At 40.5% G+C, this 19017-nt stretch overlaps 1 protein-coding gene across 1 annotated transcript in view; it reads right to left on the bottom strand.

Moving 5' to 3' along the window:
- Lrp2 (low density lipoprotein receptor-related protein 2) overlaps positions 1 to 19017 on the bottom strand; it is a 159778-nt gene that overhangs the window by 97863 nt on the left and 42898 nt on the right. Inside the window, exons 13-21 of the mRNA XM_013518692.1 lie at positions 18282 to 18505; positions 16814 to 17020; positions 13719 to 13921; positions 11462 to 11602; positions 9190 to 9390; positions 6729 to 6921; positions 4749 to 4874; positions 2961 to 3091; positions 183 to 320 (exon numbers count right to left, since the gene is read on the bottom strand). Of these exons, the coding sequence (XP_013374146.1) occupies positions 183 to 320; positions 2961 to 3091; positions 4749 to 4874; positions 6729 to 6921; positions 9190 to 9390; positions 11462 to 11602; positions 13719 to 13921; positions 16814 to 17020; positions 18282 to 18505 (1564 nt within the window). The remainder of the gene's footprint in view (positions 1 to 182; positions 321 to 2960; positions 3092 to 4748; positions 4875 to 6728; positions 6922 to 9189; positions 9391 to 11461; positions 11603 to 13718; positions 13922 to 16813; positions 17021 to 18281; positions 18506 to 19017) is intronic.

The following is a 19017-nucleotide window of genomic DNA, read 5'->3' as shown; positions in this document are numbered from 1 at the left end:
AAAACGTGCATTTCCCGACAACACTTTTAGAGTTAGCAGAGTTAAAGATATTTCAAGTGTTAAACTACTAGGATGAGAGGGATGTTAACACTGTCAGGAGCTACAGTAAATAGGCATCTGAAGTGAGGAGTCACCATACCAAATAAACACATCCATATGAAAACCCTGACACACTCACTCACCAGTCTGGAGGTCGACGTCATACGCTTTGACATGCATCACGTTGCTGATGCCTCTTCGAATCACTGTCATATCCCCACCATCCAGTTTCCTGACTTGAACAATAGCACCCAGTCTCCAGTCAGTAAAATACACGTGATCTAAGAAGAAACCGAGGAAATCAGTATTTCCAGTCAAGGCTTCCTTTAACACCAAACTACCTGGGCAAATGCAACAGGCTTGCAAATGTGAGACTCCTCATATTAACCTCTGTAATCAGTTTCTGTAGCCGTTTTCCATGATAGTTACTCTCCAAAAATTCCTTTTGGAAGTTAATTTTTATTGATATCATGGTTTAGGTTTGGGCAAGGGATAAGAACTTTTAGGGTGGCATTTAGTTAACATTTAGGTTTACATTTTCATGAGTAAAATAAAAATTTAATAAAGCACTGAGGTCTCACAAGATTGAGCTCTTATCCCAGGAAGGAATACTGGTAGCCTAGGCAAATACTTAGCTGTGGGAAGAAATGATACCTAAAATCTCTTCAAAGAACTAGGGATGCAGCTCAGTGGCAAGCACTTGCCTAGCGTGTGAGAAGGTCTGAGTTCCATGGCCCCCACTAGGAAAAATAAAAACCAAAAAGAGCTCTTCCAAGTCAAACATTCCATAGCCTACCAAAATACTTCTTCTTCACACTCTGCTTTCATAAGAAGTTGTAAAGAAGGAAAATCACAGATCTAGCCCTAAAAGGAACTTGCAGTATATGTTTGGGGATCAGTAAAAATATCAACACAATGTCCCTTGATGCTCAGAATGGTAAAAGAGGCAATGTAAGATTTTAAATAACAAAAATGTAATTATATCATCTTTGCAATAACTACTGACATCAGGAAGTAAATATACCATTTCCACCAGTGTTCAAAAGAAAGAAGTGAATTGAGGGGGGTTTTCTCTTTAACAAAAGTTTAACAGTAGTCCCAGTGAACAGAAATGCTTAAAATGCCACTAATTTAATCACTAGAGCAATTTTACTTACCTGTGACCCAATCAATGACTAACCAGTCATTGGATTCACTAAATCTTATCTCTGCTGACTAGAAGGCATTTCAATACTATCTCTACGTGAACAAGGAGTTCAATCAATCTTTCAGTCCGGTGAAGTGCGTAGGCAAGACCTAGTCTTTCCGTAAAAGATGCCTATTTTCCATGGTGTTACACAATAAAAGAACTTCCTCCAAGAAACCCTCAGTGAAAGCCAAGGTTGGAAGAAACTAATTTCTGTTATTCAGAGAATGCTGTAAGGTTCTCATGGGTATGCACTAAAGTTTTTTCATACTGAAGAAACCAAAAGGTACTAAAACTGTGTTTTAAAATTTAATTCCAAAGCATTCCATGACAGAGCAGAGGAAGGGTAACCTTCTTCCAATGTTCCAGTGCTGTGAACAGCACAAGCCTGACATCACTAGGGAAAAGGGAGTAATGCAGGGAGGTGGGTAACTGTTGATATTTGATCATCCCATCCAAAATTTCACAGCATTTCTTAAATATTTTTAAATACCACACATACACAGACAGCAGGATGGAACATACAGCGCATTTACTAACTATTCATTCTACACCATGTGTGTGAGAACGTCTTGGGTTTATAGTTAATACGTAGGTTTTTTAAAGCATTATTACTCAAAGAAAAACGTTTCAAGCCAGAGACAACTAGCATATACAGAGGGCCTTTGATAGCTCTATCCAAAGTATCAACTCTCAAACTAGACTAATTTTGGTTAGTCAATCTTTCCTCACTCTCTTGGCCTACCATGTTTGTACAGTGTATAAACTATACAACCATCCACAGAGCCCTGTCTTCAAGACTAAACCAGCCACCTGTTTCAGTGGCGCCTGGTTGCATTTTCATTCCCAGCAACTCAGCTCACAAAAACATGCCTACACACAAAACAGGAGCACGAGCAGCCAGGTGTGGTGGTGCATGCCGATAATCCCGGCACCTGCGAGGCTGAGGCAGGAGGATTGCTGTGTGTTTGAGACCAGCCTGGGCTATGTAGTGAGTTCAAGGTCGGCATGAACTGCATAATGAGACTCTGTCTCAAAAAGAAGGGGGCCTGGGAGGGAGAGATGAAAGGTCAAAGCACTGCCTGCAGTTGCCACGGCTGCAGCCCCCTGCATCCCATACTTCCTGGTAGTCTTTACTAGTCACATGAAAATCCAGAGAGATTAGTAAAACATCATGTCTTTTTGTTCTTCAGGAATCATACCTCAACATTCCAATACAACAAACATGATATTATCTAACATGCTTTACTAAAAAGCATCTGAGTCATTCCATAAGCATACAGTTGATAAAAACAGGTAATCATTTTCCTACAACAATTTTGATGAGGGTCTGGCAAACCCTGAAGAACAACAACACTCTATAATAGGTACTATGAACAGCTCTTGCTATTTTATTCTCAAAAAATGATGAAGGCAGTAAGTTATCATGTGATATTTATATAATGAGGTGCACACTGTACTGCAGACTATATCATAAATGTAATTTACAAAGCACTATGCCCATAGACAGTAAGTTGTCTCTCTTATTATGGTCCAGCGCACTATCGTCCAAAACACTCTAAAAGAACAATTTCCCATCAACAAAAAAAAGTTCTGTCTATGTAGAATAGCACCATTCTACTGTTTTTGTACTGTAAAGTGACAAGCTTCTGGGGAATTGTGAGAATGCCGAGTAAGGATGAGTTGACTATTACGAAGTACAGAATAACACATATTTTACTGCTACAAAACGTACCTTTAAAGACAGTAAGTCCAAACGGATGAGTCATCTGCACTATATGGCCCAGTCTTCTTCTGTCTAATCCATCAAAAGTGCTGTGCTCAATTCTATCAAAAAAGGCATCTACCCAGTACAACCGCGAAGCCCTAAAATGATAAAGTACTTAAGTTATCTGCTCTCCAGAAACTAGCAGAGCACTCTCTACATTTAAGGCATTCAAGATCAGCACGTTCAATTAACACATTTAACAAAATTCTTAAACTGAAGCTATAGACATTAAACAGCCAACGATTTTTTAATCCACTTTCATCAAATGGTTTTCAATTTTTGAAAACTATGTCTTTTTTTTTTCTTTTAATTACATCAAATTATCTTAGAAAACTTGAAACATTAAGTTTTCTGAGGAGTGGGTGGGGGACTGAGGCTCAGCCTCTAGGGTGGTCAACCACCAAGTTACATCCCCCATGCCCTTTAAAAAATTTTTTGTTAATTCTGAGGCAGGGCCTTGCTAAACTGCTTAGATTTGAAATCCTCCAGGCTCAGCTTCTCAAAGGGCTGGAATAGCAGGGGTGGAATTTAGCACCTGGCTAAATTATGAATGTTATTATTCTCATTGCGAAATCAAAAAGCTAAGAAAAATGTTAGTAGAAATCTGTTTAATCTACATTTATTTGGGTTTTTGTTTTATTTTTTTTTCCCCCGATACCAGGAATCGAACTCCTGACCTTGCGCTTGCCAGGCAGGTGCTGTGCTGCTCAGCTAAATCCCCAGCCCCAAGTCACTTATCTTTTTTTTTGGCAGTACTGGGGATCAAACTCATGACCTTGCACTTGCTAGGCAGGCACTTATGTCACTGAGCTAAATTCCCAACCCTTAATCTATATTTAAAAGGTAAACATATTTAGTCTATTCCCTTGTTATATTCCTAGGTAGACCATCAATTCTTGAAAACTATGTCTTGTTTTTTTTTTTTTCTTTTTGAGACAGGGTCTCACTATGCAGTTTAGGCTGGCCTTGAGCTCACTTTGTAGCCCAGGCTGGCCTCAAATTCACAACAATCCTCTTGCCTCAGCCTCCCGAGTGCTGGATTACAGATATGTACCACGATACCCAGCAAAAGCTAGTTCTTATACTTTAAAATTTTTCAGTAGGAGGCCAGAGATATAGCCTAGTGGCACAGGGCCTGTCTGGCAAGCACAAGGTCCTGAGTTCAATCCCTGGTACAAAAAAAAAAAAATTCTCAGTAGGATACGGTAGCATATGCCTGTAATCTGAAGCAGGAGAATTACTGCAAGCTCAAGACCAGCCGGGGCTACATAGTGAGTTTCACTGTAGCCTAAACTACGTATCGAGACCCAATCTCAAAAAGATAAACAAGTAAAATAAAATAAAATAAATTTTTCCAAAGTGCATATAAACAAACGCATTTGATTACAAAATTTTCCTAACCTCAAGATGCCCCCTGTAAGTAATCACACACAAGCTGCATTTCATCAAATTCCTATCAAACTTCTAATGTGACTTGGTACTCATCTTGACCCTCAACTAAGTCCTGTCATTCGGCTGCTTCCAGCAAGTTCCTAAGCATATTTATGAATGCACTGGTTTTCATTTCACTAGTAGTGAATAATTGCGTTTATGCTCTCTGTGTCTTTATATCATTCAACACCCTTATCCCATAACCAATTAATGATTTTAAAATGTTCGAGGGCCAACTGTCAGGCTCTTCATGCCATCATCTCCTCTGAGAATGCCTCATCTGCTCTGCTGGGAATTCAGTACTAGGGGATGATTCCCACTTACTCCCAGTCAATGGCCAATCCATTGGGCCACCCAAGAGTGGTGTTCACTATGGGTACAAGGTGAGATCCATCTGCCCACGCTCTCATTATTTTAGCAGGACGGAACCAATCACTGAAGAAAATATACCTAGAAAAAGAGGTGATAAACCAAACATGTTAACACTGGGGCAAATCACATGACTTGGAGGGATTTAGCACCAACAGACTTCTTAGAGAAGAGCAGGATTAATTTCGTTTTCTGTATATGTTATTGGGCTCACCAGATTGACTGCATGACTGATCTAATTTTTAGTTGAAAGTTCAGTTATGGACATGTAATCAAATCACAAGTACAAATGGCATTAAAATGGGGACCCAAACCAGAGAACCACTGTCCTAGGCTTTAGGACACCAAATACTGTCACCCAACAAATTCTTTTTAAAAAGACATTGCATACAGGTTACACATTATGTATTCAATACTACTGAAATAAAAGTAATAAACCATGAGCAAGAAAATAGATTTTAATCGCTCTTTTTCCCTCCGAATTAAATATCCAGGATCCCTGAGGTCACTCTCTGGTCATTTTTTTTTATATAAGGAATTGATAAACTGGCAGCAAACCATTTCATCCTCGATAAAGAAAGAATCCGAATCAATATAACTCTCAAACAGCATCTTACCCAAAGTGTCTTTTTATTTTTTTCTTTAACTACTGAGGACTGGCACAATGATAAGTTTAAGGAAAACCAAACAAAAGAAAAATACCCTTTTCTCTTTCATACACTCCCTAGCAATCAGAATTAGTCATTTCCAAAATGTAACTCTCTGAAATGTGACCACATCGTATCATTTTAAATGAAAAAAAGTCAATAGGAAAAAACTTAACAGCTTTTCAAAAGCAAATGCCAACGATTTGGGTCAACATGAATTTATTAGAAAAGCAATAGTTTCTCCCTATAGGATGGCAGGATTTCTTAAGAACAGTATTATCAGTTTTAAAGCATGTTTCTTATATTATTTTACAAAGAGAACACAAAAATACAGAGTGAACCCTCTAGAGGCATACAAGCTTTGCATCTGGGCAGGCCTGGGATTTGAATATCTAGAAGTCCTTCACAGGCTACTTTATCTCACGAGCCTCAAATTTATTACCTCTACAATGGGTGTTAGCCAGGCAAGGTGGCACACACCTGTAATCCTGACACTCAGGAAGCTGAGACAGGAGGATCACTGGGAATTTGAGACTAGCCGGGGCTACACAGTAGTTCAAGACTAGGCTGAACTGCATAGTGAGACAGAAACACACACACACACACACACACACACACACACAAATAGGTGCTATACTACCTCCTGCATGAGCTGGTTTTGGGATTAGATGAGATTATATATGTAAAATGCTTCCTGTATTAGTGAATTAGCAGTGCTCGCTCTTTATTATTCTATTCACATACAGCTGCATGTCTTAGACTTGGTCTACACAAACATATTAGTTATAGAACATACTTAGGTAAGGTAAGAACCAGAAAGGAATTCTGTGGACGGTTCTGTCTTTTCCTGACTGACTCCACCAAGTACAGAATGGGAAAACATGAAACTCTGTGATCTGAAAAACTTGTACCCTGACAACCATTGAAGGATTAGGCAAGGTTCTGCTCTCTTCATATCAGTACACTAAGCAAGGCAAGAACTCGAGCCTTTCCTGATGATTCTGCTGAACCGTGGCTCCTTCTCTACCAAGTCTGTGTTACACTGTTTGCCACTGTGAAAATAAAACACACTTCATGGGCGCCTGGGAAAGCTGAGACTTAGAAGGAAGGTACTGAAAGGAGATAAAGCAACTTCTTCAGCCTATGCAAGAGGGGAAAAATTTAAGATGATCTCAAGTTGTACATGAAACCTGGTATAGGTTAAACTCACCCAGTCCCTATGGTATCATTTTCGATGACTGTAAAAGAGGTACAGTTTCAAGCTCCTGGGAAACATGAACACACTCACCCAGCAATGGGATGAACCACAACCGCTCGAGGGTTATTTAAATTCTGCACTATTGCACGTCTGGATTTGTCAGCAAGCCTCATGACGCTAACAGTCTTCAAAGAAGCATCTGTCCAATACAGATTCTTTGAAATCCAGTCAAAAGTCAAACTTTCAACATTTTCCACCCTGTTTGCAGTGAGAATTTCTCTTCCTATAAGTTAAAACATGGACAGGGTTTAAACGAAGCATATTATGTAAGACATACGTTTTCCTAGCATTGCATATTTAAATTTTCTATCAGAATTAGAAAATGTGGAATTCTTTTTTAAAAAGAACCTGTAAAATGCTGAGCAGCAACATGAGATAAACCTAGGATCTATCCATTCCCCCAAAGCTTGGGTCTCAAAGCACAGATATGATACTGATAAGCAGAACCAGGAGTGTTATGGTCCTGACTTCCTCCCTTATTCAACCTTCCTGAAAAAAAATTCCTCACCTCAGAACACTGTGAGGGGAGATACCTGAGCACACCTTCTGCCACCCCCAGGCAGCTCCGCTGAGCTGACACCGCCAGGTACAGCCAGCGCTGCCCGGAGGTATCACGGCCCAACCCTCTCACCATTCTTTCAACAGCCTCTCACAGCCACAAAGTTGCCAAGTTTGGAAAAGGCCAGCAAAGATGCCAGAAGGAAATAGGAACAGGATCCAGGAGAAAAAGGACCACTTTTCTGTGAAATGCATAAGCCCTTCTCCTCTTTTCTCTTTCCTTTTTTTACTAAAGATCTCAATCAAAATAAGCAATCACATCTTTCTTCTGCAGTTAGCAAAAAAGAAAAAAAAAACCTAGTTCTTTTCATTTCTTCAGAAAACTATAAAAAGAAACCCCTCCAGGTGCTACACAATGTTAGACATTCAGGTAACATGATGCTGCTAATAATAATAGCTTGTATTAACCGAGTTCTTACTATGAGCCAACATCTAGCACAAGTACTTTACATGGACTCACTCATTCTCACGCTACTCAACCAAGAAGGTATCTTAATCGTAAGTATTCTAAGACTGAGAGAAAAGAAGCACCAAGAGAAAGTGTGGGCACTGTCCTCAAGGCCATTCATGAGGTGGTGAGGCCCAGGCAAAAATAAAAAGTGCACTGGGGCTTGTGTACATAGGGCACTATGGTCGGGGGGTTTGTGAACACAGGTTCCCGGGCACACGGCGTGAGTGTGTATGGCAAGGTAGAAGGGGGGAAGCTTGCAAGTGAGAAGGAGAGAGAATGAGACTTCCTGTTCAGGGCGTGGCAGGAAGTAAAGAATAACGCAGACAGGGAGATGGCCACAGGCCCACAGGTTGTAGGAGGCAGGCAGGGGCGAGGCGGGCCTGAGCCTCATAATGAAAACTTGAGGAACAACCTCCAAGCAACACAAGAGAGAACTGTCAAGAAACAAAAAGGACAGAAGTTGGGAGGGAGGAATGTGAAAGCCAAATCCCCATCCATCACAAGGTAGCAGTTGTCCAAAATGATGAAGCAAAATGCAGCATTTAGTTAAAAACCTGAAACAGCTACAAGAGTGGTAAGCCAGTGGCGCTAGAGGTCCGCGTAGGGTGTGTGGGATCCAGGGTAAGAGGGTTTTCCGTTGGGGATGGCTAACTAGATATTTAATGTGTCCCAGGCATGACTGTAGAGGCTTAAATATTCTAGTCTAAACTTCTGTCAACAACCTTATGATCTATGTAGCACCTGTATTATTATTTGTACTTTACACTTTAGGAAACTAAGTTATAAAGAAATTAAGTAACTTGCCCAAGTTTACACAGCTATGAAATGTGGGAAGCTAGAATTCAAAACCAGGAAGTCCAACTCCTGGTCTGGCCCTCTTAGTTGCTATGTTATATTGTTATATTGGCATATGTACTTGTTTTTTCAAATTTCAAGTTTAAACTCATCAGTAGGTATAATATCAACTTAAGAGATGATGCCATCAACCAATAAAGGACCCAGCAGTAACTGACCATAAGTTATCTGTCTTTGAAGATTAAGATTTTAACAGAATTCCAATCAACTAAAAACAGCAAATCCATATTCACATACAATTCATTTATTTCTTAGAAACTATTATTCCAAACCCAGCCATTGGCATGTCAGCCGCGCAGCATCCATAAAGGAAGGTATCATCCCTTTTGTTGACCGAACAGGAAGGACAGCTCCTAGTCTAGGGAAGGCTTTCCAGCACTCAACCTTTTTTCCATGTTATTACTTGTTATTGTTAAAGTACACCCTCATGTATAAGATTTTTTGAAAATAAAGGAAAGGTTTTAATTTGATTTATTCTCTCAATCCAAAGTATTTACCAAGCTTAGTAAAGAGCCCCTTAAGTAAACACAACGTTACACTAACTGAATTATTAGTAGAATTTTAGAAAACAGGACAATTATGCATGGCTGCACTTGTGCACACAACATACACACACACACACCTCACCTGTGCCATCAATCTTTTGTTTATAAATCATGTCTTTTGAGTTATCTGAAAAAAAGATAGTGTTTTCATGGGCATCAAAATCAATCCCAAGGAAAAAAGAGTTCCCTGTCACCGGAAGTATGACATCCTCTTGTGTAGAGCGGGTGAATGGGATCCCTCGCACAGCCACTTCGGACGAAAAGAGCAAGAAGTTCTTGAGCACTGTGGAAACAGGCACACAGCAGTCAGCAACAGGATCGTTCCTAACTCCCCCCAACTCCCAGGAAATTACTAATATGCCCATCAGACAAACTTCGTAGTTGTGAAAGATAATTCTGAAATAAGCATAACGAACTCATGAAAAACGTAATTGGAAATAACTGGAAGAAAGAGAAAAGATAAGCAACAAAGTTAATGCCAGTATTAGAATTTTACTTCCTCCTGAGAAATTCATCCCTACAATTCATTTAAATAAATGGAGTCCATGTGTTTAAAATTTTTAAAATAGAATTAACTGAACTCCATAGTAATTCCATCAAATTCTCAAGTTGAAAAAACTTTTGTACAGAAATCTATGCCTAAGAAATCTATACCAACTTCTATACAGAAATCAACACAAGTAAGAAAGAAGCACTAACAGAAACCAGGCAAATAATTCACAAAGCAATAAACGCCTGAAAGAAGAGAGGAGTGGATGAAGGACTTGGGAAGCAAGAACTGATGTTTTAAAGCATAGACAGATGTGCACACTGTAAACCCAGCTACCTGGGAGGCTGAGGCAGGAGGATCCAAGTTCAAGGTCAGCCTGGATAACTTAATGAGGACTTCACTCAGAATAAAAATGATTTTATTGGTTTTTTTAGATTTTTTTTTTTTTGTCTTTTTGAGACAGGGTCTCACTCTGCAGTTCAGGCTGGCCTTGAGCTCACTTTGTAGCCCAGGCTGGTATTGAACTTGCAGTAATCAATCCTCAGCCTGTGCTGGGATTACAGGTGTGTGCCACGACACCCAGCAATAAAAAAGATTTTAAAAGGGGCTAAAGATGTACTGGAAGAAAAGAAAAAAGAGGAGACTGTGACAGTATATCAGGAATGAAAAAGACAGGAAAGGAGTTGTAGCTAAGACAAAGGTAAACGTTGCAGAAACGAATTTAAAAGCTAGACATTCTACTATTGATAAACTAGTTATATAGTTTTTTTAAAGAACAGTGATTTTTATCTGAATCTAGGATTACCTACAAAGTTAACAAGTTTGGCTGAGTCAGAATAAAAGACTCTATACAAAGCCAGAAGTAGCACCATCCAGAGAACAAGAATCGGTCAAAGGGATAAAAAGAGAGTGCAGAAGAGAAAGTGAGAGAAACAAATGTCACAGGGTGAATTTCATGGTTGGCCAAGGAACAGGCAATGGACTGGTCATGAGTGCATGTGCAGGCGACCAAAGGGAACCCTTCAAGGGAAGAATAAAACCAGGAGCACAGAGGAAGACAGAAAAGGAAGTCTGCAGTGAAAAGTAAGAAAGTGTGAGGAATAGAGCCACCCCCATACTCAGGAGCTTATCTGGAATATCACAACAAGACCGGGTGGGAGTAAGATACCACCACTTGGCTCAAAGAGACATAAATTGCCAGGTGTGGTGGCCCCTTCCTGCAATCCCAGCACTCGGGAGGCTGAGGCAGGAGGCTTGTTGCAAGTTCGAGACCAGGCTACAAAGTGAGCACAGGGCCAGCCTGAACTGCATAGTGAGACCCTGTCTCAAAAAGACAAGGAGAAAAAAAAAGGGAAGAGACGTATGTGGTGGTCTAGGGAAAGACAATAAAAGCAAACATGGCCTGCTTTAAACATGGCCTGCTTCCCTTCAATTTAGAGTTAAGGCTCACACCCAAAGTGGAAATAGCAGGGTTAGATTTTTGAACACTTGCCTGGCATGCACAGGCCCTGGGTTCCATTTTCAGCATCAGTGAATGAATGAATGGAGTGAGTGGGTGAATGTAGAAATGGTATACATAGAATATAAAAGAACTCAAAATTCAATCACATGGAATTTGCAGACCATAGCTAAAAGGAAGTAGAAGTGGAAAGTTCCACAGGACGGAATTTTACCTCCAACTCAGCTCTGTGTGTAGAGGAAAGTGTTACACACCAAGAAAGATGCCCCGTAGGCTACAGAGAGCGTTCTCTGTAGTGCAGACATGAGAACTGACCCAGGGCGGAGCAGCAACTGTGTGGTAGAGGCCTGCACATGTGTGCCTGGTGCTGCCTGCCAGAAAGACAGCCCAGAACGGATTTCTCACCTACGCAGTGGCGCTCGTCCGCATCCAGCTCGTAGCCAAATAAGCACTTGCAGCGGTAACCCAGACCGTCATTGTCTGTTCTGTGGCTGAGGACACAGACATGCTCACAGCCGCCATTGTGAACTCCACAAGGATTGCTAGCTGGAGGGAAAGCGCACAGGGTTAAGTTACAAGGTGAATCGTGTACTTATCCAAGACACCTGAAGCCATGGGGCCCAGCAAGTGACACAGTAATGGGCTTGCAAATCCTTGGAGCCATAACTCTGGTGACCACTGTCAGCATACCTCCTGACTTCACTGCTGCTCTCCTTTCCTTTCCCTCTCTCCTTCTCTCTCTCTTTCTCCCTCTCGCTCTCTCTCCTCTCTCTCTCTCTCTCTCTCTGTCAACCCTAAGTTATCGCTATGCAGTTCAGGCTGGCCTTGAATTCATTATGTAGCCCACAGGGCTGGGGATTTAGTTCAGTGGCACAGTGCCTGCCTGGCAAGCGCAAGGTCATGAGTTAAATTTCTGGTACTGGAAAAAAACCATTATGTAGCCCAGGCTGGCCTCAGACTCTCAAAGATCCACCTGCCTCAGCCTCCTGAGTGCTGGGATTACAGGCACGCACCACCACACTCAGCTCCCTTCCACTCTTAAACAGGTGGTTGGGGGAAAAGAAATAAGACTCTCACAATTAGGTAATCATGGGGTTCTTTTTCCACAATAACTGCTAACCTCAGAGATGAGAAATATTCCTGAGCTGGGCATAGTGGTGCATGCCTGCAATCCCAGCACTCAGGAGGCTGAGGTAGGAGGATCATTGTGAGTTCAAGACCAGGCTAGGCTACAAAGTGAGCTCAAGGCCAGCCTAAACTGCATAGCAAAATCCTGTCTTCAGAAGACCAAAAAAAAAAAAAGAAATAACCTCCAAATTTAAAAAAAAATAAGCTTCAGTACAATTTTTACCCATTCATAAGACATAATAATTGACTATCACTCACTAGTTGCTTGTTTTGTAAGGAAGTCATCATGCAATCAATAAATGCAAGTGGTATTATTGTCTCAATTTTACAGAAAGCTCCAAAACATTAAACAACTTGCTCAAGTGGCTACACTGGGAATGTAGGATTCAAAGCCAGATTTGACTCCAAAACCTTACATGTCCACCACACATATAGTTTATACTTCCAAAGCCACCCTCAAGGTAGTGCCCTCCGAAAGCTCACTGCACACTACACAAGGCTGCCACAGATCTTTTAAAATTGTTTTTAGACCTTTGGCTTTTTCTTCCAAACATTTTCTTTTTCCACTCAAGAGGATTGATTTGGGGGAACAATCACAGCCAGGTATCAGCTGGAGCCAAATATTTTGCAAAGATCAGATTGGGCAAGAGCAGATATGAAATGAGTACCTCATACATTAAGCCTGCAAACTATTTTAAATGGAGAGTCCCAAAATGTTTTCGGAAAGTATATATTCAAGGATGATGACAATGAAGATTATTCACCTGAATGTGTCAGTTCTAAATACTGGTTTTTAAATCAAACTAATTACTTTTGTCTTTCTCCATCCTAAGAAGCCTCACCACTTATTATGAGAATTTTAAAGCTAGCATGTCTTTCTCTAAATTCAGTTCATCTATATTAAGCTTTCTATCGGTGTAATCTGGTATATTATTGTATTTTTTTTCTTTCATTCACAAGCAAATACAGAAAAGAACCATATACAATCCATACAGACTTGTCAAAGCCCAGTTTAAAACCCTGACACAAACCAAACTTACTGTAAAGTAATGGAAAACTGAACAGTTGTAGCCAAAATATTTTTCTTTAATAAATGACCAGCCCGAGAGACACCAGATTCAGAGGGCCCATGATAGACCTAATGCAAACCAAAGAGCTGGTGTCATACAGCGCAGAGAAGGAAAAACTGAGCACTTAGGTGTGTCACTCCTCTACTGGGCCTCAGTTTCCCCAGGCATCATAGGAGAAGTCCAAAATGAGAGGTTTCTTCCAGTCGAATGAGGACAGAATGAGGTGATTTTGTTTGGTTTGTTTGCTGCTAGACAGGACCTAGCTCAATGCAGAAGCCACTCAACATGTAGTTCTTTCTAGATTTGGCATTTTAACTCTAAAATACATCAATTTTCTGAAATGCCTGTGATCTGAAGCCAATTTCAGAGGTTTAATACTCTAGATAACCCCTCACATATTTGAGCTACCTCATCATTTACTGCCATGGCTTGCTACCAAGTGCAGTACCAAGCAGGGTGCTCACCGTTGGGCTGCCTGAGGGCATGGTACACAGTCACCCCATAGGGTCTCAGGGTAGAATGGTAGTAGGGCTGGGGGTGGGTATCCTCGAACTTGTTGGCCTTCATCACAGCCATCTTTGTCCAATCAGTGTAGAACACGTTTTCCTCAAACAAGCTGATTCCAAAAGGGTGAGGAATGAGAGCGCCTCCATGAAGTACTGTCTTCCTGTTGCCAAAGAGACGTACCGACCATGTAATCTTTCATTTGTTTTGCTTTTATTTTTATAGAAAATGTAGTTAGCTCATTTCAATGCCTAAAAGGCTAGATAAACTCATATTCTGACATAGAATACACAGCAAAGGTCCCTTTAGGATGGATGTGATGGTCCATCTACATTCCTTAGGATGTTCCATGTTGCTCTTCTTAGCAGAGACCAGGAAGATTGAAATTTCAGGGCTAGTTGGCCCTCTAGCTCATTGTGGATTTTGAGGGGAAAAGTTCTATTGTGTCACCTGCTCTTCATTCCTGTAAGGTCACCTCTTCTATCAAAGGCTAAAGTGTGAAAAGGCATTTGGAATCCCACAGGCGGCTGAGAGGGTAACAAGGATCAGAAGTCTGGAAGAAGATGCCTCCTGTAGTCAGAAAGAATACACCTCTGACCACTTCTCAGCAAGTAGGGAGCAAGACAGTGAGGGTGGAGTTTAACCTCAGCAAACACCCAGATCTGCGCCCCCACACCCGCAACAAAAGCAGCACTATCACTCATATGTGTCTTCTTGATGCAATGATGCAACTGTCCTTACTTCTAGCAGAAGCACAGCGCCCAGGGCTGCTTAAATAATAAGAAAATGGGGCTCCGTGGTGGGGTTCTTGCCTTACTTGCACAAGACCCTAGGTTTGATCCCCAGCATCACACACACCAAAAAAAAAAAAAAAAAGTGCCAAAGGGAGAGTTGCACAGCACCTGCCATGATTATACACATATAAACAATCACTCTGCTGGACACACAACTAAAGTGAGATAGAGGATGGTTCCTGAGAAAGACTCTTCTTTCCTTTCTTTGGGCATACTAGAAAAACCTCAAAGAAAAATCTTAGCAGCCCCTGAAAACTGAGAAGCACAAGAGGGGTGTAAGAAAAGACTTGAGGATACTAAAGTGGGAAACACACAAAAGGAGGGAAAACAAGAAACCTAAGGTGACAAGGGAGCGCACACTTGGAAACTCTCAACAGTGACAAAGATGACAGAACTCTGATGGCCACCTACTGGCAAAGCAGGAGGCAAAGGCTGCACTTTGATACCTCTCTGATGGTTCTCTGCCACCAGCAAACCACTCAAATCTTTCTCAGACTCCACTATGTTTTGCTTTAACCTTAGCGTAAAAATACTGAGACTGTATAATGCTGAAAACCCAGCACTGAAAAAGAAAACAATTAGGTAAGTTCTCAATTGTTTTTACAAGACATCCAGTTGGCTGATACTTTCTCATTAAGTTAGTTTATGTTCTCAATATGGCAACCAGCTTCAGCGACAGGAAGGCATAGCACTGATACCCAGTCACTTCATTTAGCCAGGCAGAAATTGTCCTAGGAATATATAACCCAGGGACAAACTGATATCGTCCTCACAAAATACAGGTACACAGAACACAGACCTAGAGTAATACCTGCATGGAGAAAACAATAAAATCAAGACATCTGGAAAAATTAACTTGGCCAGTCTATTTGCTGAATGAACAAAGAGTAATTTTTTCCTGGTCAAAATTTGAAGAACATATTTTCACAATTTTGAAAATACAAAAGGAAAAGACTGAAAATAGTTACTAACTTAACTAATTTCGATTAAGAAAAAAGTATGTGATGTTAAACATTCTAATATTGCCACTTAAGTATCTCTGAGAATATAAAGAATTACTCCTGAGTTGAGATGTAGCTCAGTGGCAGATCACACGGTTAGCATGTGCGAGACCCTGGGTTCAATCATCAGCATGAAAGAAAGAGAGACAGAAGGAAAAACAGAGAGAAAATGAAGTAAAGAAGCAAGAGGGGCTGGGGATTTAGCTCAGCAGCACAGCGCTTGTCTGGCAAGTGCAAGGTTGTGAGTTCGATTCCAAGTACAGGAAAAAAAAGAAGAAGAAGCAACAGAAGGAAAAGGAAAAAAGAATAGAAGAATTTTTCTTTGAAATGTATAAGAACAGGGCTGGGGATATAGCTCAGTGGCACAAGCACCTGCCTGGAAAGTGCAAGGTCATGAGTTTGATTCCCAGTACATAAAAAGAAAAGAAATATATAAGAACAGGAAAAAAATCAAATTAATTCCATGAGGAGGGGAAAAAATTCCCCCAGGATAATTTTTTTTTTTTTTTTTTTTTTGGTTCTTTGAGACAGGATCTCACCATGTAGTTTAGGCTGGCCTTGAATTCACTATGTAGCCTAGGCTGGCCTCAAACTTGCAACGATCCTCCTGCCTTAGCCTCCTGAGATTATAGGTGGGATTAAGATGCCATGGGGATAATTTTAAATAAATACAAAAATGTACTTATGGAGGGAAAGTTAGAAAACTAAAAGGTAACGTGGTCTTGGGAAACAAAGCAAAAAGGACCCAGAAAAATGGATGGACTTAATGGTGCATGAAAATAATGTGCTTCGTCTGGACAAGGGGTTCGGCAGGGGAAATTAAAGGACAAATACTCTAAGAAATGTTTAACAACAAACTAACAAACAAAAAAGAAATGTTTAATGCCATTACAGAACACAAGAAAAGCTAACGGCCAGGCATGGTGGCACATGCCTGTAATCCCAGTACTTGGGAGGCTGAGGCAGGAAGATCATTGTGAGTTTGAGGCCAGCCTGGGCTACAAAGTGAGCTCAAGGGCAGCCTGAACTGCATAGTGAGACCCTGTCTCAAAAAAAGACAAAAAATAAATAAGAAAAAGAAAAAAAAAGTTAACAAAATGGGGAGCAGGTCACTCCACCCAATGCCAATACAAAGGACACATAAGCTGTGTTGTGAACCATCAAAGTGGTGTTTTAATTCTGGGTCTTTCGTATGCTCTCACCCATTTTATGTATAGTATTTTCTTCCATGCTTAAAGCCACAAAAATAATATTTCTTACCTCTGAATTCCATCGTAAGTTACAGTTTCAATGCTATCAAATCGGGAGTCCACCCAATACACACGCCTGGCTAGCAAGTCCAGAGTGACCCCAGCAGGCCAGCCCAGCTTCGTCTTTACCAGGTCCTTCCGGTTGCTGCCATCCATGAAAGCCCTTTCCAACTTAGGTTCCCCAGAAAGGCTCTTCCAGTCTGAGAAAAATAAGTAACTACAAGAGAAAAAAGCAAAGGGTCAAAGAGTCTGTGGTTTTACAAGTTTACCTGGAAAAACGATCTTTTTTGGATAGTGACTGGATCAATAGAATTTCCCACCGAGCAGCAAACATCAGGGGTATAAAGCAATGGGAATACAAGGTGTTTAACCCACAGAGGCAGGGGATGGCACCTGACTGTAGTCACCGCACTCAGACAGGCTCATGCAGGAAGACCCAAGTGCGTGGCCAGCCTGGGCAACTTAGCAAGATTGTCCCAAAGTAAAATCTTCTCAAAAGGCCTGGAGCTATAACTGAGTGGTAGTGCACTTGGCCCTGGGTTAATTCCCCTACCACAGAAAAAGGCATCATGGGCAAAAGAAAATTTTTAAATTTTTTAAATTTAAAAAATCAGGAGTCATCAACACCAATAGCAAATATTGAAGTGCCCTAACATAGCAGCCTAAAAGTGTGTGTCCACTTTTTTAACTTTCTCCCCTATGCTTTTACTCTGTATCTTCCGCCAAAGAAAACAGAAATATATTGTAAACAAGCTATTAAGCTGTCTCCCTCTTCAATCCTCTAATCTAACACATAACCCAGAGAGTTCTTCCCCACTTTCAAAGAACAACATTGACTTAATGAAGTAGAAATGAGTAATTAGTCCCCCACACTTAAGTAGCCTCAGGTTTATTCAAGGGTCCTAAGGCCAATGAAATTGTAGGGGAAAACTATGACCCAAAACTTCCCAAAGGTGGAGATCAGGAAAACTTGCCCTTAAATTTGAAAAAAGGAGGCTGGGGATGTAGCTCAGTGGCACAGCACCTGCCTGGCAAGCACAAGGTCTTGAGTTTGATTCCTGGTACCACAAAATAAAAATAAATAAATAAATTTGAAAAAAGGAAGCAATATGCTCTTACCGAGCAGCTTAGAATAAGGTGTAGCACCAATACCTCAACTAACTCATGTTAGAATGAGCACCTTTATAAAGGTGAGACATTGTAACAACTGTAGTAATTTGGTAGTTTTTATGATGTGGTAAATACTAAGAAAAATTCAGACTCCTAAAATATCAGGTAGAACACTAATAGGTGTGTTTGGATTACACATCCTCAGACAGGGTTCCATTGAGTAAATTCCTATGAGTACAGACATAAAACGCACAGGGGTTCTACAATGAAAAGCCTAACTCCAATTAATCCATTGGATGCTTAATATTTAGGGGCAGAGATGAAATTCTAGAAATGCAGAAGTCAGTGCATTCTCACACATCACTTACCCAACAGTTGGGTCCACGGCAATTCCTCTAGGGTGCCTCAAGTTTTCAGCGATGAGGGTAACCCGGTTGCTTCCGTCCAAGTTCACCACATCTATGCGGCTGACTGTGGTCTCCAGAACGTAAAGTTTGTCGTTCACCCAGTCCACAGCCATGTTCTCCGGCGCCTCAACGGAAACATTGAGAATTTCTTGGATTCTTAAGCTGTTCATGTCAATTGAATAAACCTGAAAGAAAAATCACAATTATTATTCTTAAGCATGACTTCGGTCACTGTTTACTTCATCTGCTATCTCTATTTTGTAGAAATTAGCCATTTGGACCTTAAAAACAAATTCACTGGATGCTTACTGCTGGAAAAAAACATATTTCTTTCAAAGCATAAATGAAGAAATACGAGGTTTAATTTGGTTATTTTTTTCAGCCTACTTTTCCCATTGTTGGCAGTTATCAAAAATCTAATTAAAGGCTAGATTTTTTGGGGGGGTATTTTGATTCTTGATGATCCTTAATTGTAATCAAATTAGTATTGCCAGTAATCCAGAATCTCAACCTTTAGAAATTTTATGCATGTTCTCATATAAGTGAATTCAGATTTTATTAATGGTATAAGGACTGTAAGAAGAATAAATAAATAAAGTTCCATAACTCTTTAGGAGTCTCTAAAATTTATGTTTTAAAAATCCCCATTGCATTACTCAAAGTTGAAATTAAATCCACCACACTTTTCAAATGAGAC

This window comes from Chinchilla lanigera, unplaced genomic scaffold (assembly GCF_000276665.1).
Source record: "Chinchilla lanigera isolate Chin_1 unplaced genomic scaffold, ChiLan1.0 scaffold00048, whole genome shotgun sequence".
In the NCBI taxonomy this organism is placed as follows: domain Eukaryota; kingdom Metazoa; phylum Chordata; class Mammalia; order Rodentia; family Chinchillidae; genus Chinchilla; species Chinchilla lanigera.
Note: the sequence above shows the minus strand (reverse complement) of the source record. Positions and strands in the feature narration are given on the sequence as shown.